The sequence below is a fragment of the Pteropus vampyrus genome, unplaced genomic scaffold (genome assembly GCF_000151845.1).
Source record: "Pteropus vampyrus isolate Shadow unplaced genomic scaffold, Pvam_2.0 Scaffold283, whole genome shotgun sequence".
Taxonomy (NCBI): domain Eukaryota; kingdom Metazoa; phylum Chordata; class Mammalia; order Chiroptera; family Pteropodidae; genus Pteropus; species Pteropus vampyrus.
The window spans coordinates 1702449-1728221 of record NW_011889064.1 but is presented as its reverse complement, the minus strand read 5'-3'; the positions used below and the strand labels follow the sequence as shown (position 1 = coordinate 1728221).

The 25773-nt window shown below is 38.0% G+C and overlaps 1 protein-coding gene and 1 pseudogene across 15 annotated transcripts in view; one reads left to right on the top strand and one right to left on the bottom strand.

Annotated features, from left to right (window-relative positions):
* APOLD1 (apolipoprotein L domain containing 1) overlaps positions 1–25773 on the top strand; it is a 41481-nt gene that overhangs the window by 9569 nt on the left and 6139 nt on the right. For 3 of the 15 annotated variants that reach the window (XM_023520873.1, XM_023520877.1, XM_023520876.1), the window contains 4 exons: positions 3709–3829; positions 3930–4116; positions 13617–13889; positions 21660–21725. In XM_023520873.1, coding sequence (XP_023376641.1) covers positions 13803–13889; positions 21660–21725 — 153 coding nt within the window. In that variant the 5' untranslated portion in view covers positions 3709–3829; positions 3930–4116; positions 13617–13802. Of the gene's footprint in view, positions 1–3650; positions 3830–3929; positions 4117–4438; positions 4628–5303; positions 7844–11883; positions 12075–13616; positions 13890–14221; positions 14486–21659; positions 21726–25773 lie in introns of those variants that run through there. The other 12 variants (XM_011376002.2, XM_023520879.1, XM_011376006.2 and 9 more) reach the window with 10 other exon arrangements.
* LOC111729819 lies at positions 12508–12626 on the bottom strand (annotated as a pseudogene).

Here is a 25773-nt window from a genome sequence, read left to right as displayed (position 1 = left end):
AGTACTCTTTGTGTCTTAAAAAGAAGCAGGCAAAAGCTGGAAGAGCAGAGTATCACTATTACAGGAAAGTGAAGTTGTTATGTGTTCTGAACTCTTGCAGACATTTTCAAGGAGAGGAATTTTTGTCACATGAGATTGTCTAATCAAGATACATTTGAAATGTATCTTTTACTGGATAGCGACTGTAAATAATATTTTAAAAATATATCTTGGAGTAACTTGAAGGGTAAACATTTCTAAAAGGGGAAAAAATCTATTTTATTAGCTTATACTAAGCTTCATGTAATCGCATTGAGTAATAGCTGTCTCTTCATGATGAACTTTTTTTCTTGAGATAGGGCAGGTAATTTCACACCTCTTAGAAGACATTTAATTATTTACATGTGTTATAAAACATGATAATATCGCTATAATATAGCACAGCTTTCCTCTGAACTAGATGTGCTAACTCAATATGTCAGTCTCTCTGTGTCCTTAAGAATGGGTTGGCATTTCCAAAGTTCCTTCCACACCTGTCTCAAACAGGTCATTAGAAGCCTTAACATGGCTACAAATTTCAAGGTCCCTTAAAGCAGTGGCCTTCAGCCTTTCTTCCCCCTGCACATGGAAGGGCAAATGTGCCCAGTATTTCCTGAAAAATTCTCACTCACTAATTAGGTCTCCCCACTCTTCCCCTCATTTGGAAAAAATACACTAGAATATAAGCAACTGAACATTAGGTCATAACCTGGCCTATCTGTTGCAAGCTTCCATACCTTTCATACCAACTCCATTTTAATAGTCACATATAATTGTCCTCAATCATAGTGGGAAGAAACATTTTTTAAAAAATGATTCCAAATATTAGGTTTTAAAAAAAATTACACCTCCCTGAAGTGCCAAGGTGACATTTTCCTACAGTCTGCACAGAGGGGAAAAAAAAAACTCACTAGTCTGATAAGCAGAAGTTCTCTTTCTACAGTTAAACAATAACAATAGCCAACATTTATGGAGCACTCACTCAGTGTTTGCTAAGTCACTTATCTTCATTATTTCTTTTAATCCTGATGCAAATTCTGAGAAGTTGCTATATCGATGAGGAAACTGAGCCTTGGAACTATTGCTGAAGGTCACAGTAAACCGCGGAACAAGGGCTCGGATTTAGGTCTTGCTGACTCCTAGCCTGGGTTTAGAGCCTGTCCTGTTATTGTAAATAATCTCAATGAGAATAAGGCTAACTGGCTCAGTTTGACACTGGATCCCAAATCATTCTCTTTCACTTTCTGCCAAATTGGAAGACAGTATAGTGATTAAATATTTGTGGTCAGCAATATCTTGCCGTTTATGGAAAAGTGATACCCCAAATCTTTAATAATTGTTTCATTAAGAACAAAAACAAAGCCCCTGGGAAACTTTGACAGGAGTACAGGAAAATCTCTGTATTGTGCACCTTCGTCTCCTCAGGGAAGATAGAAAGAACAGTACCACTTTCGAAGTTGCTTTGGAAGGAGACAAACAGTAGATTCTATGATTAGTAGACATTTTTTTTTTTTTTTTTTTGTGGCAGACTACAGCTAACATTTTAAGGTTAGGAAACCCCTTCTTAAGAGATGAAGGCCATTTTATGGTAAGAGAAACTTGGAAGGCCCGAGGAAGGAGTTTTTAAAAATATGAGCTTGTTTCTGAACTTCTTTTTATATGTTTTAGCTCCATGTAGATTCAGGTGTTTCTCAAAAGCCACCTTCATGCAAGGTAGGTGAGAAGGCCTGCTCAAAAGCTTTATATTTACTAAATTTGTGTTGGTTTTCTACCTTCTATATCACTCGCTTGGGATGGGTGACCCAGCTTACTTTGGGGAAGATGTAGGTAGATAAAAGCCAAATGATGTTTGCCAATTTGTTTTAGTGAGGGGTCTCATTAAAAAGGTCATTTCCTTTGTGTGATTAAAGAACTCCCAGGGAAGTTTTCTCATTTATCTGTTTTTCAGTTCCTATTTTGGAGGCAATTCTGTAAAGAACATTTCGGCTCTAGCCTTCTTTTCAGCCATCATTTAGGCCCTGGAAAGGCCAGTTGCTTTTCTGGTGGAAATATACCCATAGTTGGGGGTGGGTGGGAAGATGGTGGATCTGATTAGTTGAAATCAAAGGCAGGCTTCCTCAGTGGGACATCTCCAATGTCTCCATCAGCTGAGCCATAACAAACTTGTAGGTTGGGTTATTATTTTTGTGTAGGATGCAACCCTAACCTCTCTAAACTTTGAGGGAAATGAATAACCTCCTAACAGGTTGCCATAATCAACTGAAATAATGTATCCGAAAGTGCTTTATAAATATATTATTATAATGTATGAAATTGGTGGGTAATGGAAGTGCTACAGAATGTCAGCTATTAATAATAGAAGTGCAAGTCAATGTTACACCTGATTTTACACACGTTCTTTTCCTACCTGTTCACTGATATTCTTCAGCATCCATTCCCATCACTCCCTGTTCTCTGTTAATTTTCATAATATATTCATATAAACATTCTTCCATTCAGTTTTAGCAGCTGGAGCATTGTATTTGTTTTCCTTGGTTGTTCTGTTCTGTGCAAAGTGAACCCTGACTACACATTATTCTTTACTTCAGGAACACTGAGAACAATTCAAAGCCAAGGGCATGTGGTAACACTACTTAATAATCTGATGTAATATGGCCCATGCTGGGAATAATAGGTATGTTTTCTTCAGAGCTGGTGTATTTGACCTGCTTCCTATGGCCTGTGCCTCATTCCTAAGCACAATTTATCTTAATTAATCAAATGAGAATCAGGCCATGTAGGTATGGTCAGAGAATTGTGGCACAATTCTCTGTTCATCTGGCCAAGTCATTAGGATAGCTATGTGGCTCTCGTTATACCTGGTTTGAGGAAGAATTATGTAACTAAGTAACTATGTGGCTTTCGTTATACCTGGTGTGAGGAAGAATTACATAATGTAGCTTTGAGGATGCGCATTTGCACAAAGTTCAGGCAAATATCTATCTGGGATGGAGTTCTGAGTCAGTCAGTTTTCTTTTTTCCTTCTCTCCTTCCTTCCAATAAATATGTATTGAGCTCTTACTGTATGTTAAGTATTAGGTATGAAAAATATTATTCTTGCCCTCAAGGAGCTCAGAAGTATGTATGCATGTTCATGTGCATGTGTGTGTGTGTGTGTGTGTGTGTGTGAGAGAGAGAGAGAGAGAGAGAGAGAGAGAGAGAGAGAGAAGAGAGAAGAGAGAAGAGAGAAGAGAGAAGAGAGAAGAGAGAGAGAGAGAGATCGCAGTACAATGAGTTATGAACAATAAAATAGGTTTGAACAACCTTCCGTGAGAGAGTATACACAGGAAAGACAGTTTTGGGAAGGCTTTTCTGAAAAGAAGTGATTTTAAGTATTGAAGGATAAATAGTAATTTGCCCTGCTGAAAACCAACAAACAAAAATACAGAAGGTGGGTCATCTTAACTGAACAGAATCAGTTAAGGCGCTGAGGTATGAGGTACGATATATGGTCTGGCATTACTACCGCCTGGATGCATGTTCACAGAATTAGACATTTTGTGGATGTGCTCCTGAGTTTTCTCTATGGCTGTGGTAACCATCTGCTAAAATCTGCTTTTTGTAGGCCAAAATTATTTTGTTTTATCTCGTAGTGTGGAATTTTACAGGCTTAGTAGAACTCTTATGAGTCAATTCTCTGTTTGGAGACAGACATGAGTGAAACTCTGAACCCTTGAAATCACTGCTAGATGCCAACTGCCACTAAATGGGAAATATGCAGAGAGCAAACTCCAGGCAAAATCACTTTATATCATTTGAATTTTCTGTTTTGGTAAGTAATGCTGGATTTCAAGAGTCACACCAACTCCTTTTACTTAGATTAGAGTCGGGCCTCAGTGGTTTTCTGTATCTCTTTTCTCCTGTACTTCAAGGTATTTCCTACTGACTGCCTAGAATAGAACCCTCCCCATAAATGAAAGCAGCCTCTGGACCATTTTACTGTGGGTTTGAAAGGATACACAGATGGGAAGTGCAAAAAGTAAGAGATCTAAGATGGGAAAAGCCAAGATGGAGTAAGTCACATTGAAAGAACAGCCAGAGGCGTCTCATGGCTCTCAGGTATTGTCTTGCCTTAGTGTCACTGTTGCACTTGCATACCGGTTAGGAGCGGCCTCTGGAAGCATGATCTTAGCACAAACTCAGTGATGGAGTGCAGGTGACTTGAGGACTCCCCAAGGCCCTTGCTGAACTTTCTCTAGAACTGCATTGCATTCTAAGATGCTTTCACTCCATCTTCCTTCCTTCCTTCCCTCTCTCTTTCACTCAAGGTCAGACCTGCATGTGGTCTGATGGCTATCCCAACCTTCCTTTGCGCCTCTTCATTTTCTGTGTAGACATTTTATCTAATAAATTTCTTACATGTCCAATTTCATCTTGGCGGCTGCTTTTTGGAGGACTTGGAATAATTTTTATTATTCCAAGGATGGAAAAGGCAAAAGAATGTGCCCTGTAAGAAGAAGACGCAGATCCTGGAAGAAAGGAGAAGTGCTGGGGAAACAAAATGAGTAATGTTCACCACCATGCCCGCCATTCCTGTCTGGCCAGTCCCTGTAACTGCTCTTTCACATAGGTGCTGCTAACATATTATTTTTATAATTGAGAAAATTGAGGTTAAAAGAGATTATATAACTTGCTGAGAATGACACATCTTGAGTAATGGAGATTTCTTAAATAATAGATTTATCTTTTCAATAAAGCAACAGTAATCAAGAAAGTGGTATTTATAAAGATAGACGCAAAGATCAATGGTACAGAATACAGAGTCCAGAAATAGATCTACCCATATATTATCAACCCATTTTTGACAAAAGTGCAAAATCATTTCAATGTAGGAAGGATAGTCTTTTCAATAAATGGCATTGGAATAAATAACCATATACAAAACAAAAACAAAACAAAAAGAAAGAGAACCTCAACTTATACCTTTTATCTTACACAAAAATCACCTCAAAATAGATAGTAGACATGAATACAAAATGCAAAACTTTAAAACTTCTGGAAGAAAACATAGGAAAAAAAATTTTTTTTGTTTTTGGTTGGGTTAAGGGTTTTTTCAGGTTGCCATTGAAGGCTTGTTCCTTGAAGGAAAAAATTGATGTTAGACTTCATCAAAATTATAAAATTTTGCGTTCGTGTGAAAGACACTGTTAAGCACATGAAAAGATAAGCCACAGACTAGGAGAAATATTTTCAAATCACATATTTGACAAAGGCCTTATATGCAAAATATATAAGAACTTTCAAAACTTACCGATAAGAAAACAAACAACCCAATTATAAATAGGCAAAAGATTTTGAACAAATACTTCGTGAAAGAAGATATATGGATGGCAAATAAGCACATGAAAATCTACTCATCATTACTAATTAGGGAATTGTGAATTAAAACCACAATGAGATAATATCAAATACCTATTAGAATGGCTTAAAATTCAAACCGAACCGAAGCAAACCTAACCAAAACAAAACAAAAACTGTCAATACTAAATGCTAGGAACTGGAACACTCATACATTGCTTGTAGCAATGCAAAATGGTACAGCCACTTTTAAAGAGAGTTTGGCAGTTTCTTATAAAGATAAACATACACTTACCATATGACCCAGTAATCCTAGATATTTACCCAAGAGAAGTGAAAACTTTGTTCACAAAAAAAACTGTATATGAATGTTCATTGCCACTTTATCCATAATCACCAAAAGCTGGAAACCCAAATATCTATCAATAATAGAATGGATAAACTGTGGTACATCCATGCAATGGAATACTACTCAGCAATAAAAAGGGAAGAGCTACTGATACACACAACATGGGTGAATCTCAAGTGCATTTTGCTCAGTGAAGGAAGCCAGATCTAAAAGACTATATACCATATGATTCCATTTATATGCCGTTCTCAGAAAGGAAAAAGTTAAAGGGTTGGGGCCAGGTTCGTTGTTTGCCGGGTTTTTTGGTTGGGATGTGTTGGTTACATAGAGACAACACTAGGGCATTACTTGGGTTGATGTAACTATTGTATATTGATGGTGGTGGTGGCATCATATTGCTGCTTCACTTCTTAATCAAAAGAAGAATAAAGATGCACATATTTTTTCAGTCTAGGGAGCTAGGGAGCTAATAGTGAAAAATCTTAACCGGCTTTCTGACTAAATTGAAAGAATCATATCTACGAGTTGAATTCTCTGCAAGGGGTTTTGACAGAGAACCAGTTGGAAATTTCAGTCATTGACAAGCTTAGGTGCCTAGAAAATTCGATCATAGACAAGATGTGGCACGCAGGATAATGGCTCCCCAAAGATGGCTACACCCTAATCACTGGAACCTGTGAATGTATTACCTTCAGTGGCAAAAGAGTCTTTACAGATGTAATTAGTGTTAAGAACCTTGAGATGGGGAGAATAGTTCAGATTATCCAGGTGGGCCCAATCTAATCAAATGGATCCTTAAAAGGTTCTCCTTAAAAGAGAACCTTTCTAGCTGTGGCCAGAGGGAGACATGACCATGGAGGAATAGTCCCTCTTTCTCCCCAACCCCTGCTTTGTTTTTCTCCATAGTACTTATCACCATCTGATAGGCAGAATACTGGCTTCCCAAAGGTAAACACATTCTAATCCCCAGAATCTGTGGATATGTTATATTACATGGCAGAGGAGAGTTAAGGTTGCAGATGTAATCAAGTTTGCTCGTTTGCTGACCTTCAAACAGGGAGATTATTTTGCATTATCTCAGTGGACCTCATGTGATCACAACGGTCCTGAAAAGTAGAGGAGGAAGGCAGAATAGGTCAGTGAAGTGATGAGAGGACTCAACCTGCTCTTGTTAGCTGAGAAGATGGAGGAAGGAGCCATAAGCCAAGGAAAGAAGATGTCCTGTAGAAGCTGGAAAGGGCCGGGGAAAAGATTCTCCCCTGGAGCCTTGAGAAAGGAATGCATCCCTGCCAACTCCTTGATGTCAGCCCAGTCAGACCCATGTTGGACTTCCAGCCCACAGAACTGTAGGATACTAAGTTTGTGTTGTTTCAGGCCACTAAGTTTGTGGCAATTTGTCACAGCAGCAGTAGAAAACTAATCTATGAGGAGGATGTATTATTCTTAAGTGTGAGGGGAAAATAGTAGGAGTAGGGAACTACTCGCTTTCCTGGGTCCTTAACCCTGGACACCAGGCAGGTGATCTGTTTGTCTGCTTTCAGAATCAGTCTCATTGCCACGGGGATCAGCTCTGATCCCGGCGGGAAACTTGTGGGGTTGTTTATTGAGTGTATATTCACTGAATATTAAACTGCACTCCTATTGCCCGTGCCCAGTGTTCCTGCAAACCCTTTTCCAGCTCCTGGTCTTCTCTTGCACAGGTGATCTGGCTTCATTTGAACCCAGTTTTATGTAGTGTCTGCCCCTGCCTCAAGATCCATGTTCCCGGTCTGCTTTTCCTTCACCAGATATCATTCCAAACTTGTGCTTCTCTAGATCCTGTACTTGCTTCATCCTGACATGGCTTTTTCTTTCCTCTCCCTTCTTGTCTGCTTGGGATTTTGTTTTATGCCTGTGTGACAGAGGGAAAATGTATTAAAATGATGTACTGGCAATACCTCCCTTCTTTTCTACAGGGAAGAATGAACGCTTTGTGTATTCAGCTCACTAGAGGGCCTTTGTTGAATTAAGCAGGGTACTGGCAGTGAGGAGAATTAAAATGCCAACAGGGGACCAAATTGCTCTACCCACCACAGAATGAGGGCGATACTTGGAAGAAATTTTTGTGAGAAGATTGAAGAGAAGGGAAAGTAAAGATGGGTGAGCTATGAGCCGTAGAACCTTTAAGGAAAGAGAAAACTCAAAGAATATTTAAAAGGAAGGTTTCCTATATAATGTGTAATGTAATATTCGATTTGCCTCCCTGTGGATTTGTGGGAGATTGGGTGCATTAATTGCTGAGGTTGGCTTCAAGGCGAGAACAAGATGACCCTCACTCAGACAGTTTCAGGTGGTAAGAATGAGGGAAAGGAGAGGGAAGGATGCAAAGTTGGCTTTCCAAGAGCAGGTGTTTCAGCAGGTTTGCTCAGTACTCAGGATTTCTTCAGAAAAGTTGCGGGAAGAAGCTACACTTCAAAATAATCCAAAAAAGAAAGAGGAGGGCATTTATCTGCCTTTTCTCTGCTGTCTCCTTTCCCTTGGCCAAGGTTTATCCTACGTAGAGCTAAATCCCCTGAACTCCCAGGTGGTGTCATCTCGCTACTCTGTGACCATTCAAATTAACTTCACACTTTGCGGTGTGGCCATTTCATTCAAGTCTGGAAGTGGGGAGTGGCTCCCATGGGTGGGGCAGTGACAAAAAGAAGGAACAGAAGGGGCAACAGAAAGCATCTGAGAAGGTTGGAAACATTTGTCTCTGTGGTAGAGAAAAATCGTTATTTAAATCTTGCTCCAAATTTTGAGTCACATTTTTTAAGTGCATGGCTAAAAAAAGTATGAAATTAAGTGTGTGTTTTTTTTTTTTTTTATAAAGACCTATGGAAAACTGTTTAAAAGAGTAGGAAATCATTCCCTAATGCTAATTGATAATGCCTGAGAAATCTTATCTTTAGACCTCTAGATTATAACCATAGCAGAGCAGTCTCATGGGGTAGCAGCTACCATCTTGGTTTTACAAAAATCAAGTTATTTAATTACCCAAATAATACCTACATATATTTTACTTGAAACAAACAAACAAACAAACAAACAAACACGGACCTTTCAGGTGAAGGGTGTTACATTCAAGTAATACCTGCTTTTTCTCTGCCCTTCCTTAACTCTGCCCTGATCTGAGGAGGGCATGATTTAATTGGCAAATTTGGGGAAAATAAAATGAGCATGCTCAGCTTATTCCTGTCCCCTTTCCTCTTTGGAATCTCGCCAGTACGAGGTCTGCTCTGGGGGCAGGCTGACTCTCTCAGCCCCAACAAGGCAAGTCGACTTCGGACGAGAATCGTTGCATTTTATTCTGTAGCTTAGTGTTGGAAAATTCTTCTGACTCATTATTGCATCCTGCAATCCAGCTTTATCAGGAATTCATTAATTATTTGGCCTTCTTCTATTCCTTTATCTTATTTCTTAATTTGTTTGGGCTCAGAAAAGGAGGAAGGGTGCTTTTTATTGGATGCCCCTTCAATGTTCCAACACTTGATGCATTTGGCCAGAAAATTAATATGTAAGAAATAAGGAGCACAATTAGGGAGAAGCAGATGAATACACATGGAGTGATTGAGGTTTCTGGAGTGGCAGGGATTGGCCTTGGCCTTGGAGTCTTGTTCTTTAGTGTGTGTGCAGGACATTTCAATCTTGGGAATTTGTGTAGGTTTATATTGAACCAGGTAGGTTTTTTTGGTAGTGCAGTTGGCTCTTAACAGCTGTAGTCTGGGGAAAAAGACCTTGGAAAAGCCACTCAGAGGCTGTTAAGAGGGCCTTGGCACAGGCACAGGGGCCATGAGAGGGCTTTAGCAGGGGCTAGCAGGCTGAAGAGGACTTAATAAGCCGTTAGAGCTGAGGCAAGGATTCAATTATAGGGAGAAAGAAATAGCCTTTTCATATACTGTCCTTTTAGATATTAAAGGAGTGGAAAAATATTTGCTGTTTTTAAACTGTGGGGCAGCTGGGTTCTCTTTGGACCACAGAGCATTAGTGAGAGATTAGTTCTCAGTGTGCTAGTCCTAGGTGTAGGTGGGTATTGTAAACAAACAGCCCTAATTTCAATTCCTCTTTTAAGTTATTTTGAACTTACTTGAAGGGTAAACGAGGGCAGGGTGGATGGATGAAGTTTGCATTCATATGGCTCAAGGATCATTTCCTCTGCTTGTCCTTGAGGCTGCTAGAAACTGGTTATTTAAATATGATAGAGAAATCCTCCCTAGGTGATGGTTTTCCTAGACCTAAGGAATTCCACAGAAAGAGGCAGTGAAAAAAAGCCACCGCAGCTCAGGAGTAATAATGCTCACCAGTTATTGTGAGAGCTCTGTTACTAGACAGAGCGCACCTTCATCACAGCACTGCATTGTGGGCACCAAAAGTTCAAAGGGGACATGGGAATGGAGAGGTTTTGAATATCTGGGTGGGAAAGAACAGCCCCTCAAATAAGGTCTGATGACTATTGCCATTGCACATTTCTAAACTTTGCAGGAAGGCCACACCCCCTCAAATGCTTGGCCCGAGAGAGGAGACAGTACTCAGAGGTAGAGCTTCCTGGAAATGGTAAATACAAGGCTCCATAGTGCAGAAATTAACCTGTAGCTAGCTTTCTCCTAACTGGGTTTTAATTCACCGGCCACAGATTCTGGACTCTTCGTATCAGTCAACTGGCATCTTTGTGAAGCTGCGGTCTCTACAATAGCTTTTGGCTACCCAAAGTACTGTTAGCAACCCAAAGTACTAATTCTGGTATGCATTTTGCTTGGGATATCTGCTAGGAATTGGCTTGCTTTCTAAATATGGTGGGTGTAGAGCTAGTGCTAGGATCATTTTACATGTTCTACTAAATCTATAGACTCCTTAGCAAAAAAAAAAAAGTATGTTACAGACTTGCTGGTATTATTATTTTCTAATTTGGAACTCCTGTGGAAACTGTCCCCATTCCATGAGATACAGCTTAAGCTGTGGTTGCTAAAAGATCTCAGACTCTACCCACGCATGGAAATCCCCTCCAGCTGAGACAAAGCAGAATAAGAAGTTGGGGAAGATGAATTTTGGCCTTTAATTTCTTTGAATTCTAACCCACAAAAACAAGATAATTTTATTTTGAACTTTACTTTTTTTGAACTGTAGTATCTCATGATTTTGATTTCATTTCTTGGACATTAATTTCTGCCTAGATATTTGATAAAGGAAAGAGGTTTATGTTTTAAAAAAATTTTTGGACATTATTAGCATTTTGTTATTGAAGTTTAATGTGCATATTATTATTGGAATAGTGTACTTTTGTCATTTAATCTCAGTGCTGATTCTCTGATACGCTACGTGGACAATATGGATAGGCATAATAAAAGTGAATAATAAGAAAATTAATGTAATTTCAGCCTTGGTTACAAGATGGCATTGAATGATTTAATTAATGCATTAGAGGAAACTATTTTAGGACCTTTCACGAGCCAAATTTTTCTTGCCTACCAGTGTTCCTGGGGTGAGTACAAAGTTGGTTGATATAAGAGGGAAGGGTAGCCTCATGAAGATGGGGTGGGACTGTTCTGACAGGCTGCTGAGATCCTCTCCGAGGATGTCAGACACACCTCTGCTTAATGGCTAAATCACTGGTTTAAGAAAACAAGAATCAAGGGAATATCAGTGGGAATCATTCTTAACCAATTCTTGATATTACTTTCTGTGATAGGCTGAGTAATGGTTCCCCAAATATGTGCACACCCTAATCCCCAGAACCTATGAATATGTTACCTACATGGCAAAAAAAAAAAAAGACTTTGTAAATGTGATCAAGTTAAGGATCCTGAGGTGGGAGGTTATCTTGGATTATCCAGTTGGCCTGATATAATCACAAAGGTCCTTATAAGAGGGCCACAGGAGGAGTCAGAGTCACAGGAGGAGGTGAGGTGAAGACAGAAGTGGTGATGGGAGTGATGAGCCTTGGTGATGGAAGAAGGAGCCAGAAGTCAAGAAATACAAGTGGCCACTAGAAGCTGAAAAAGGCAAGGATGCAGATTCTCCCTTAGAGCCTCCAGAAGGAACCAGTGCTGCCAACACCTTGACTTTAGCTTGGTGAAATGAATTTCGGACGTCTGACCTACAGAACTATTAGAGAATAAATTTGTGTTGTTTTAAGTAACTGTGTTTGTGGTAATTTGTTACAGTGGCAATAGGAAATGACTACATCTTCCATGTGAAGGAACTCGATTTAGTATATCTCCTGTGTTCTTGGAGTAGGAAATTAATCCAATTGGTGAATTTGAAATAATAAACTGAGCACGATTGACTTGGTTTCATTCTCTTCCTCTTTGGGAGCCAGTCAGCCCCAGAAAGCACAAGTTCTACTTCTTGCAGGGTGAGATGCTACCCATATGATGAGACCTGCCCCAGTCAGTGCTACTAGGCCTGGATGGTTATGTTTATATAATTCTGTGGTTCAGTATTAGTAAGCTCATTTGGCTTTCATGCTAAGCCAATTCTCCAGTGGCTTTTATCAGAATAAGCTGATATTTCGGCCTTCACAGAGCACTTCTTTGTCTTACGTCTCTCTTTATACATAACTCAAGCATGGAAAAGGGTACATTTGCAGATACAGTAGTACCCCTTATCTGTGGTTTCACTTTTGTGGTTTCAGTTACCTGCTGTCAACTGCAGTCTGAAAAATATTAGATAGAAAATTCCAGAAATAACAATTATTATTATTTTTTTTAGGTGAGGCAACCCTTGGTTGACCTCACAGATTGCAAAGAACTTGTCAGCTTACAGTCTCTTATTTTTTTTAGTTTTTACACCTACAGCACCTGGTCTTCCTGGATGGTCTCCCATCCAAGCACTAATCAGGCCTGACCCTGCTTAGCTTCCGAGATCAGACGGGATCAGGCTTGTTCAGGGTGGCATGGCTGTAGACTAAAAATTCTTTTCATAATGAATAAGCAAAAAGTTTTAAATTGAGTAGTGTGATAAAATCTCAAGCCATCCTACTTTGCATCCTGCCCGAGATGTGACTCATCCCTTTGTCCAACATGTCCACACTTTATGTACTACGGTCACTGAGTAGCTGTCTAGGTTATCAGATAGACTGTTGCGGTATCCCAGTGCTTATGTTCAAGTAACCCTAATTTTACTTAATGCTACATTCACATCATTTTTACTACAGTAGATTGTCATAATTGTTCTATTTATTTTTATTGTCATTAATCTCTTACTGTACCTAATTTATAAATTAAACATTATCATAGTTATGTATTGGGGAAAAGATAGTATACATAGGGTTCGGTACTATCTGTGGTTTCAAGTATCCACTTGGGGGTCTTGGGACATATTCCCTGATATTGTGGGGCCTGCAGTAGTCAAGGAACAGAGAATTCCTATGTTACCCAAGCCATTCCAGAGCACAAAATAAAATGGAAAGATACGCAATTCATTTTATAAGCCTGGCTTATCTCTGATACTGAGGACAAGGACAGCACAAGAAAAGAAAGTGGCCCAATCCCATATAGAAACAGGGAAGAATCAATCACTCAATAAGTAAATTTAATTTAGATGTATTCTGAAAAAATAATGCATCACAATGAGTTAGAATTTATCTTATAATGCAGGAATAGTCTAAAATAAAATTATTCCTAACTGGCTACATTAACAGATTCATTCAGCAAATGTTTATTGAGCTCCTATTACATGCCAGGCACTCTTCTGGGAGATAGGTAAACTCAAAATTAAAAAAAAAAATGTTTAAATCAACTTTATTTATGAAACATTATCGTAAGAATCATAATTCCATAAATCTTCCATTTAAGAAAAAATATAATCTCTTAAGTAATAGCAATTTCCTAAACTAAAAATGAGCAAAATTCAAAATTTATTTTGGAAATAAATTTTTAAAAAATCTCTTGTTCAGTTACAGGTTTGATTGAAAATTGAATCAACCCGGAAGAGAACCCAGTATATCAAGATATAGTGGATAGTGGAATGAAATAGTACATGGGAGAATAAATGGAGGCAAACATTTTGGTGGATAGATATTTCTCATTACTGCTGAAGGATGTGGTAGGCTGGGGAAAAATTCTTTGGAGAGGATTCTGGAATGGTCCATATATGCTTTCTGGAGAGGCAAGAGGGAGAAGAGATCCCCTTGGATCCACCAACAAAGAACCATGAACTGGAGAATGAGGTACGTGATGTTAATTTCATGTGTCACCTTGGCTAGGCTATGGTGCCCAGTTGTTTGCTCAAATACCAGTCTAGATGTTGCTATGACGATATTTTAAAAATGTAATCTACATTTAAATCAATAGACTTTGAGTAAAGCAGATTATTCTCCATAATGTGGATGAGTCTCATCCAATCAGTTGATGGCCTTGAAAGCAAAGACTGAAGTTTTCCAAAGAAGAGGCAAATCTGTCTCAAGATTGCAGTGTCTACTCAATTTCAGCGTCTACTGAATTTTCAGCCTGCAAAATGCATGTGCAAAATTGCAACATCAACTCTTCTCTGAATTTCTAGGCTTCCAGCCTGCTCTACAAATTCCAGACTTGCCAGCCCCACAATCGTCTGAGCCAATTCTTTAAAAGAAATCTTTCTCTCTATACTTATATCCTATTGGTTCCTTTTCTCTGGAGAATCCTAACTAATTCAAGGCAGAAGAACAAAGTCTGAGAGTGAAGAAGAGACTCTGAATGGAGAAGAGTGAAAGATCTACTCTCAGATGAAGCTGACCTGTGGTGAAGAGCTACGTTGCAGAATATGCTGCCAGACGAAAAAGTCCAAGCGAGTACATGGATTTTGATTTATATTCTAGTGCTTTTGTCTGTCTTATAATTCCAGCAATCATTTTTCCAGATTCCTCCTTTTCAGTTTTTTTCTATCAAATCCATTTTACCACAGAATACAAAACTGGATCTGTATGGCTCCTTATCAGTAGCCACATTTGCTACTCCCCATGACTCTTTATGAAGGCTGGCATCTTTTCAGAATAACTCTAGACTCTCTTAATTTCTTAATATGGTTAACTTTTTCAAGAATTTTACATTTTCCTTCAATTAGTTTGTTAAATCATAGAGTGAGCTTCCCCTTCTTCCTCTATACTTGTTTCCTATTCAGTTTTCAGGCATTTTTTTATCGTGGTAATATACACATAACATAAAATTTAGCATTTTAACCATTTTTAAGTGTACAGTTCAGTGGCATTAACTATATTAACAATATTGTACAATATTTTATAAGTGTGGCTTAACGCTGATACCAGTGAGGACAAGGACAGCCCAAGAAAAGGAACAAGAAAGTTTGTAGAGCAGGTTGGCAGGCTAGAAATTCAGAGAAGAGTTGAAGTTGTAATTTTGAGTGTGAAATCCGAAGGCTGGAAACTCAAGCAGGAGAGGACACTGCAATCTTGAAGCAGATTTGCCTCCTTAGAAAACTTTAGTCTCTGCTTTTAAGGTCCTCAACTGACTAGATGAGACCCACCTACATTATGTAGAATAATCTGCTTTGCTCAATGTCTATTGTTTGAAATGTAAATTACAATGACATCCATCCATTTTCATAACTTTTTCATTATTCCAAACAGAAGCTCTATACCCATTAACCAAAAGCTTTCTCTTTCCCCCTTTCAACAGTCCCTGGTAACTTTTATTCTACTTTCCTTCTCTATGAATTTACCTAGTCTAGGTATCTCATATAAGTGGAATTGTACAGCATTTGTCCTTTCTACAGTTGCTTTTTAACTGAGTAAAAACTTCTCCAAAACAAGATAACTATAAAAAATATCCAGGAATTGTTGCCCACACCATTATCTCCAAGGAAATTTGGAAAAATTGGAACCTGAGCTCATGTTTTCAGGCAACGAGGCCACAGTCTTGCAAGCTTCTCCAGGAGAAGCCTGAAGCTCAGTTTTGAGGCAGTCTACAGCCCCCTTGTGGAGCCCACATCTACCACAGACCTGAGTCTGGAGGCCATTAACCCACTGAACCACAATAGACTTCCTAGAACACCCCACAATCTTTAGCTGAAGGCAAACCTGCACTGCTGTCTGAGACAGCCTGTCAGTGGGGCGGGCCCACAGCTCAGAGAGGCACACTAAAAAATTAGCCCTGTGTTCCCTCTTTAAACCCATGCTTTCAACATTAACTATTTCACTTAACTTTTTACTGAAAAATAAAACACAAATTAGAAAACTGCACAAAACAAATGATTATAATGAGAACATGTTTCTAACCACCACCCAGGTCAAGAAATAGAACCTAATCAGCTACCCCAGAAACCCCTCTATGTGTCCAATCCCTGTCTCAACCCCCTCCTTTCCCCCAAAGTAACTACTTTCTTGACTTTCTTGAACCACTTTATAGAGATATAATCACATACCACACAATTCACTTATTTAATGAGTATAACTCAATAGTTTTAGTGTATTCGCAGAGTTGTACAAACATTTCCTATTATAGCTCTTGCTTGCATCCAGCATACAGTTCATGTAGGAAAGGCAGAATAAATGCTTGTCCTGTCTTTTTATTTACCTGTTTTGGGGATATTGAATTAGTTTTCTTCTATCCTCCAAAGGTGACCAGTTAGTTGGGGTTTTTTATTTTTGTTTTTGTTTTCTAGATTTTTTATACCATTATGAACTCATGATTCCAAATGTTTGATGAGTTTCAATTCATTGCAATTATTGCCCTTAGTGATGCTCAAATTGTCCCATCGTGGCCAAAACTGCCTCCCAGGTCCCTAATTGTCTTTGATAGCCTCTTCACTATCTGATATGATGAGCTGCTATAATGCATATTACAGGCTTTGGTAATTTAAACAATGCGATATGGATATAAGAATGAATAAATAAATTAATAGAAATATGGGGACTTCGTAAGTCATAAGATTGTGCAGTAGACATCCTTTTTTTTTTTCTGCCAGCCTTTATTGCACTTTCTACTGGGAATAGTTTCCCAAAAGCCATTTTAAATATCATTCCTCATTCACTCAGCTTTATTAAAGTGTGTTGTGAGGAACTGACCCCATTTTTGGCTCCCGTTGCTGCCTTGATTGACTTAAGCCCATCAGCATATCCAGTCACCCTGTCCACAGTAACTAGTTTAGAGATGGATGTAACCAAAGTCCATGACAGACAAGAAGCTGGGGCTTCTAGGAAAGATGTTGGGATATTTAGTTTTCCATTTGAAAGAAGATATTAGATTTCTACTTCTTACCATTCACAGATATTAATGGAAGTGATATTAAGAAGCTAGAAGACTCTATTATTATTATTATTAGAAGACAGAAAAATGCAAAAATGTATATTGATAGATTGATAATTTGGTTACATGATGTTAGGACTACAAAGCACCATAAGTAAAATTAAAGCAAACTGAATGGTAGGAAATATTTGCTACATACATAACAAGAATTAGTATCCATATCATAGTAACCCCTCTAAATGTGGATAAGAAAAAAGGCAATACAGTAGGAATGTAGGCAAAGATGTGAGCAGATAATCTATATAGGAGGATATGGGCAAAAAAGGGACTCCCCTCCCCCCGCCGCAAACCACTGTAAACATGAAAAGTGCTCAACTTCACTATTAATCAAGGAAGCGCATTTTAAAACTGCAGCATAGTATTCCATAGTATGGATATACTACAGTTTAACTAGCCATTTCCCTACTGATGGAAATTTAAATTATTAATTTATTATATACAGTTCTCAATGAACATCTCTGTCTTGCCTCCTTGAACCTATTTCTGTTTTTGAGATATTAAACCTTATAAACTTAAACCTAGAATATGAGAAAAAACATCTTGGTATCTGGGCCCCAAATTGAAGTTATATATTATGTGAATGTACTCTGAAACTTACCATCAGAATGTTCTTGGGATTTTATTCTTAATCATGTGCTTAATCTAATGCACTTAGAGGCTACTGGAACTTTTTCTGGTCAGATTAGTTGAAACAGTCAGAAATTGTTCTCTTTCCTTGAAATAAAGCTGATTGAAGGATTACATTGTCTGAATAGCTGTAGGATTCAGAAACTCTTTTATAAAGACTTATTTTTAAGTTAAAAAGATCCATGATTTCTTTTGGATTAATGGTTTAACATGCATGTTTTACTAGAGCCTTACTTTTTCATTTATCGTAGCAATAGCTTGTTTGTTGCTCATTAGATGTAAGTATATTCTAGGGAGAATAAATTGTTGACTCTCTGCGCAGGAGGGAGAGAAAATATTTATCAAATTCAACCTACATATGCCTTTTGTTCCAGCAATTCCAATTTTAGGACTCTCTCCTATAGCAATACTTCCCATGTATATACACACACATACACATACCCACATACAAGGATGTTCACTGCACCATATTTCAACAATTCAGTTGAAATATGATAAATGCCCATCAATAAAGGAATTGATAAATAAATCGAGATCTGTCAATATGTTGTGACAGCTATGAGTCTCACCTTGGAAAAATGTGTATAAGAGAAGGTCCTGGCAGGGAAAAGAGCTCTCCCCAGATGTTTCAAGTAAAGAGATCTTAAGGAAAAGTTTACTTACAAGGGGTTGAGCAGTGTTATGCCAACAAAGAAGAAATGGGGAAATGCCTACAGATCAGCAAAGGAGGAAAGCTATTACCGTTCCTAGGGTTGAAGGACATACATTAAGGGAGAGGACATACATTAACTGGAGCCTAGTGAAACTTGGAACCACAGAATCAGGGCCACTCAGTGGAGCTGTAGTCAAAGAGGGATACAGTTACTGCAAAAGACGGAGCTGAAGTGGGGAAAGCAGGGAAGGAATACACTGACTTCTGTCCTCATGCTCTGATCTCTTGCTGGTCTCTCCCATCAGCTGAACACAATCCGAGCAAGGGAGCCTGAGTGAGGCGGTCCATAAGAGTCAGCCTGCTGGAGCACAGAGCAGGCCAGAGAGAAAAAGCAAAAAATGATCTATGGGAATAAGGAATGACAATGTTTATGTTCTATTTTTAAGTGGAAAAAAACCTTGCAATTCATACAAGAATATGCTACTTTTGTAAAAGAAACTCACAACCACATAAATGTATGATCATAAACATTATGTAAGAACACAGAGCAAACTATAAACCTCTGTATTACTTTAGAGGGCGAAAACAGATGGAGAGAGAAAACTTTCTCTTCTAACTTTCTACATTTTTATATTATATAAATTTGTTAAGTATTAATTTTGTGGTTAGAAAAATAAACTCTATTTTCCATGAAAAGAAAACATTGTTACACCTAAGGTGAAGACAAAGATAGAAGAAACCCCTAAATGGTTGTTAAAGAGTTAATTTACTTAAGGGCACTACATAGAGAAACACCTTTAAAAAGCCTGTAATTCTTTTGACATTAAAAGCAAAGAGTAAGTCTCATATGCTGCAGTGGTGGTTAGATTCTCTGTTGCAAAGATCAGAAATCAAATCAATATCACTCAAAGAAAAAGGAGAATAAAAAAAATAAGGATATAGAATGGATTATAGAACAGAGGGATAGCAAGAAATAAAAATTAAGACTATCTCTTTTTGTCTTTCTTAGATTTTTGTCTCTGAGAAGACTAATTTCAAAATCCTAGAAGAAAGAATCTGAATGGCCACGCTTGGTTCAGATGTTCACCTCTGGTCCAACTGGGTATAGTCAATGGAGCAGGATCATGTAATGTGATATTTGGATGGAGATAAAGAGATATTGTTAGATAAAGGGTAGGGCATATGTTTCCAAGCTATTTACTAGAATTTAAAATTTAAAAGAGAGAGAACATTATTAATCGATAAGCTAAAAATCACTTTCGAATTGCCCTATAGCTGACAAATAAAAAAGATATTTCTGAGGGCCCCATAGAAATGCAGTAGTACACACTGATATAAATAAAATCAGCTGGTTAATCAAATAATATACTATCAGAATAATAAAATACAGATGCTGAACTATTTAAAAAGCTACAGATCACCAGAAATCATAGTCACTGGCTTAAAAAAAAAAAATCCTAGTAATATTTTTCTACAACATTTTATAGGTCTCAAAAGGATTCCATGTTCACTTTCTTAATCAAGAAAACCCTGTAAAGGCAATTGAGGCTCAGAGAGGTTAAGTGATTTGCCCAAAGTCACACAGGAACTGCAGACTCGGGACTCAAGACCTGTGTTTTCACTCAGAGAGGTCTACCTCATAGAATCTGCTTTGTTATTTTTCCAAAGGTTGTTTAAACTTTTTTTTAATATAGAAAGTAAGGCAGAAATAAAAAGTGCTAAATTTTTAGAGAAAGAGTGGATTACGAAAGTTATTTTCTCATCTAATTCTAAAGCAAATAGATTTGAAAACCCACTAAAGAAATCATTTGTTTTTTAAAAAAGCAAATAACTAGAACGATAACAATCAACTTTCAGGGTGTTGGAAGATATACCTTTGCTTCACTATAATGTTTAATGTGAAATGACTGAATTCTTCTATTAAAAATAACCTTTAAACAAAGTTTTAAAAAAACAATATTCGACATTTTCTTGCCTGTAAGAGACATGCTAAAAATGAAACTATTCAAGTTGTCTAAAAGTTGAGGAGAGCTTAAGATTTATTATGGCTCTGTACGTACAAAACAAGCAGATGTTATAATCTAGGTTGCAGTGATTGTCGTATATATCTGAGAACTCGAGAGATAATGACTAAGCCTGGGAAAGGGAGAGACAAAGGTAATATTTTCCTGGTGTCCTGGTAGATAAAAGAATCTTTCTGGCTACTGTAGGGGTGTGGACTCAGCTGCAGCCTTTCTGGCACCAGAGGAAAAGGCATGTGGTAAAGAAGATATGTTGTAACAGGGCCCATGGGGCAAACGCTTCTATATTAATGATGTGATGTATATTTTACCCACATGATCCCAGGTGTTCTGTGCAGGTGTGCACACCTGTGGAGGAGGAAGTGGAACAAACTTAAATGGACTTCAGTTGATCGCATTAGGGAGATTGGGACAATTAAAGGACTCCCAGTGTCAGTTTTGTCTAAAAGAATAAACAAGTAGGATGATATTTTTTTCCAGAAAAAAGGCAAATGATGATAGAACCTTCCCTTAAAAATCCTATTATGAAGCAGTGATTTTTAAAATCATATGGAGTTAAAAACAGGTAAATAGAAGAGTGAAGTAGAAAAAGTCTTTTGAAGTAGATATAAACAATGGTAACTAATCAATATGACAAAGACAGTAATAACACATCTATAAAAAAGCATATTACTATTTTATAAAAGTGGTCAATCTGGAAAAAAGTTAGCTTAACTTACACTGTGCACTGTAATAAACTTCAGGTGGGTCAAATTAGATTTGAAACTATGTTGCAGATGTTTTCTTTTTCTTTTTTTCCCCCCTAAGCATCAGTTTTCCTCTCCCTAATACATCACCGCCACCATAATGAAATTTCCTTCACCATATGAAATTTCCTCTCCTTGATTATATTTAGTGTTGGTGGGAGGTGTTAAGTTCTGTTACCATCTTTCGTTTGGAAGCTGAAGGTGATTCACCCTTCCTTTCTCTAGCCAGTACAGGCAGGGGATAGGCACTTGACCTAAATTTGGCCAAATCAGTGGTCACTCCTAGAACTTTGATCCTTAAGCTGATGCAAGGACAAGAACAGTGGTTGGTCAGTGGCATCCAAACAGGCTCTTCTAACTAGAAAACAGCTGCTATCCTTCTAGCTTTGGTTCTTCAGAGTTCCTTGGTCCCTTCCTGTTCTCAAGCATGTTGTCCCAGACTCATAGTAATAGGTTGCTTATACTAGCCAGAGTGAGATTCTTTCTATGTCCACGTGGAGACTGCAATTCCAAAGAAATAACTGAAGAGGAAGAGAGTATATGAGATGGTTGGTAGTTTCATAGTTCACTTTGGAATATCTCCTCTATAAGGAAAGCATCCTGATAGGTGGTCTGATGGTTTGCATTCCTTCCTCTTACCTCCCCCTATAGGAGGAGTATACATCTCTTATCCCACTGATGTTGGCTTGGCCATGTGACTTGATTGACCAACAGACTGTAAGTGGATATGATAGGTATCATGTCTGAGCAGAAACTTTAAGTATGACTTGCCAGTTTTTCTCCCAACATATATATTTTACTTTATCCATTTCATTCTTCTATCAACATTGTCCAAATCCATGATAGTCTTGTTCATTTACTTCAATAGCCTATTAACTCTTCTCCTGGCTTTTAGCTGTGTACCTCTGAAGTCCATCCTTTATACAACTGTCATTGATGTCAACTCTCACCCCATAACCCACAGATTAAAAAGCCTTCAACGGCTCCCTCTCCCCTACCTGGCATTTGAGAGCCATCATGACTTGCCTCCTACATACTCCTCTGCCTCATTCCCTGGGCATTCCTAGCTCCCTACTTTATGCTCAGCAATACTATACTGCCTGAAGCATCCTGAACACTCCACCGTGCCTTTGTCCATCCTGTTTTGTTCACTTACCTTTCTCTCCCTTCTAATTTTTGTCCAAATAATTTCTGTTCAACTCTCAAGGTTCAGCTCATTATCAGTGCTTCCAGAAAGTCTTCCCCAGTACTTCGTAGATATGTACTTTCCCTGTGTCTCCTTGATGCACACACCTCTGGCACCTTCCATACTGATTTTAAATGATTTGTTCTGTATCTTTCTCTCCAATGGATTGGCATCTTCCAGAGGACAGGGATGGTATCTTATTCAGCTTTGTATCCTCAGAATGTAGGATGACATCTGGCACACACAGCTATTCCATACACATTTGTGGAACTGAAATAAACTAACAAATTAACCATTAATAATAAGAAAACTTTGAGCAGTCTGATAGTCTTTAGCTGGGATTCTTACAAAGCTAATGGCATTATGAACCGATTCTTCTGGAAAGAAATATAGGAATTTGGAACAAAAACCATGAAAATGTTCATTCTTCACCTGGTATTTTTTCCCGTTTGTGAATATTCTCCAAAGAAGTAATCCAAAGGGGGGGAAATTTATACAGATGTTCCTGGCAACTCTAGTTATAATAGTGAAAAAACTGGAAGCAATCCAAGTGTCTAATAGGGAAATGACTAAGCAAACAATGGGATTATTACATAGCTATTAAAAATGACAAGAGGTGAGGACTATGTCAACATAAAGTGTGTATCTGCAGGAACGCTAAGTGGAAAAAAGAACACAGAGCAGTGTTCAAACACTAGTGGTTAAGGAGGTGTGTGTACATTAACAAAGATCATAGGCCAATTTGGAGAAAAGAAATGGCCGGAGTTCAGTGTTCACTGGGCCTTATTTTGCCTGCGCAATTCCATGAGTTTATGACAGTAATAGTTGAGATGTCATGCAACATAGATATCCTGAAAGTCCTCTGCAGAATAAGGGCTCTAAGTTATCTACCACATTATATATTCCAAGAGATAATTCCATGCTAAATTCTCATCAAATTATTATGGACATAATGCATTTCTTCAAGAGAACAAAATACTTTTCTTTAGTTTAATGCAACGAGCAATTTTAAGAGCTTAAGTATGTGCTAGAGCATTTATAGTCTCATGAAATTTCCAGAATACATGGGCAAAATCCTAAGGTGGATATGTGTTATATTTTAACTTACTTTTATTTATTTGAGTGACTTTACATATTAGGGCCTAGAACAAAGAAAAGTCTGAAAGACTTTTGGCCTAAACCTCATATTTACAAATTGCCTCAATTTTATACTTTTGATGTTGTCTCCTAAAGGGATTTTATGTATAGTCACTGAGATATACTGATAAACATTAAAAGGAAAAAGTCATCATCATATAACTCTAAACTTGTATCACATTGCCATTGTAGTGCACTATAAATTAATATTTTATAAATCCTGTTATTATCTCGTGAATAGCAATATATTGACATTGTAAGATATTACAATTAAAAGAAATGTCACAATTTTTTATATCTTGTTTTAGAATTTCTTCATTTTTATTATTCACCAAGAGCCTCAAAAAATGGATATGGCCCAGACCTCTCTAGATCTCTGGGAGACCCTGATCATAATGATTACTTCATCTCTAAAATGTAATAGTTTTAACTAGGGGCACAAAACGAATGGGTTATTAGCAACTTAACTGTGTAAACACGTAACTAACAAACTGCTGTCTACTAGCACTGCTGTTCCTGCTGCCATGTAACTAGTGGTCAAAAAATTCACAGCTTCTGCAGCAATGGTTCACAACCCTGGCTGCAGATCAGAATCACCTACATTAGCCCAGACACCACTCCAGACCTCCTGATTCAGACTCTCCAGGGCTGGAATCTGGAGATGCCTGTGCTTAAGAAGCTTTCTTCCTCTAGTCTTTCTCATACCGTAATTCCTGTGGATCCAGGACTTAGAATCCCAGCTAGTATTGTTAACGGTACAGTTTAGCTGCATCAATAGATCCGAAGACTAGTCTGAGAATCAACCACAATTTTCAATGTAGTCTCTCTGAGGTGATGTGTTACAAGTGCCACAAAAACAATTTAGAAAAGAAGTATGAGGATGCAATCCACAGATTTTTTGGGGGGAGAGGGGATGGAGAACTGCCCACATAAAATTTTTGATTAAACTATTTTTAATTATTCTTCAAATTTCTTATGTTTAAATATATGAAAGTAAGTAAATGCTGTCAAAAGTGTTATGGTCACGTGTCTGTTCCTGTAAATAATGTGAAGTACCAAGTTTTTACAGGTGGTAAAAGTTCAACTAGCCCATGCTGTAAAGTGACTGGATTCTTTTTACTCCAGAGAGAAACAAGTATGAAGCAAATTAGTTTACAACAAATTTCTCAGGATATGGGCTGAGATCAGCATACATGCTGTCCATTCTCATATATCTTCTATTTTTTCATCCTAGTTCTGTATTATGATTACTAATGCTCTCAAGATAATGACCCTCTCTGTATCTCAGCAAAATTCCTCATCCATGAAATAAAGATTTAATTTAGTTCAGCTAAACCCAATACATATACACACATGTGTCTGTGCACACACACACACGCAAAGTTGGAGAAGCATATGGGAACTAAAGAATCAGGATATGGTCCTTCCTTGCTCATAGCCTTCCCACCCTCAATTTGCCTTGGCCTACATCCCACTTGGATTGATTATGTTTATGGGGACAGAAAAAGAGATCTTCCCACCTCTTACGTCAAAAGCACAGGTAGATACTGAAAGCATATAAAACTAAGGTTATATTTATCCTTTGAGGCGTTATAACCAGAATATTTAGACATGGACCAAATTCAGAAAAATCAAGTTCAAAAGGACCATGGTTGTGAGTAATAGCAAATGGCCTTGTGCTGATAAATACAAAGTATAGTTGTAAAGATGGGGAATTTAATTGTGTTCCAGAAAGAGATGACTGTTAAGACTTTCCAGATGAACCAGAGAGTTGAGACAATAGTAATTTAAGTGAGAAACCAATTTGACCTTCCTCATTTGAAGGTGAGAGTGTTAGAAGAAGGATGACATATTTGTATATGGAGCTCTGTGGTTAAAAGCTTTTGCCTGAGCTCCAACCACCTATCTAAATATCCCAGAAAGCATCCACAGATGCTATATTCCTTTTCCCCTCCTGAATTATTCAGATAACTGCCCTCAGCCCATGCTTCACTAACTTAGGGATAGAATCCATTTATCTAACTACTGCATGGGCTACAAGTGCTACCTCAAATGAAAACCCAGGAAGCTGAAAGAATCTTCGTTGCTGTTGAGAGTATATAATTAGCTCCTTGTGCAGCCTGACCCCACAGATTTTTCTGACGCATTTGGCCTGCAACGTGCCCTTTCTGAGACCTCTAATATCTTCGCAGCTGGAGATGCCCAAAACTGCACGCAGGACTTCCTGTGGGTGTGACCTTGCATTTTTTGAAAGGCTTGTTGATTGGATCACATGTTTCCACTACTCACAGATTCACAATGCTTTTTAAAATACAGAAGTGGACTGTAAGTGGCTATATCAAATGTAAAAGTTGCCCTCCCCCATTTTCTTTTTAAAAATTGATTTTGTAATGGTGGCGTCTCAAGAAACATTATAATTGGTCAGCCTGGGGTGCCTTTGAT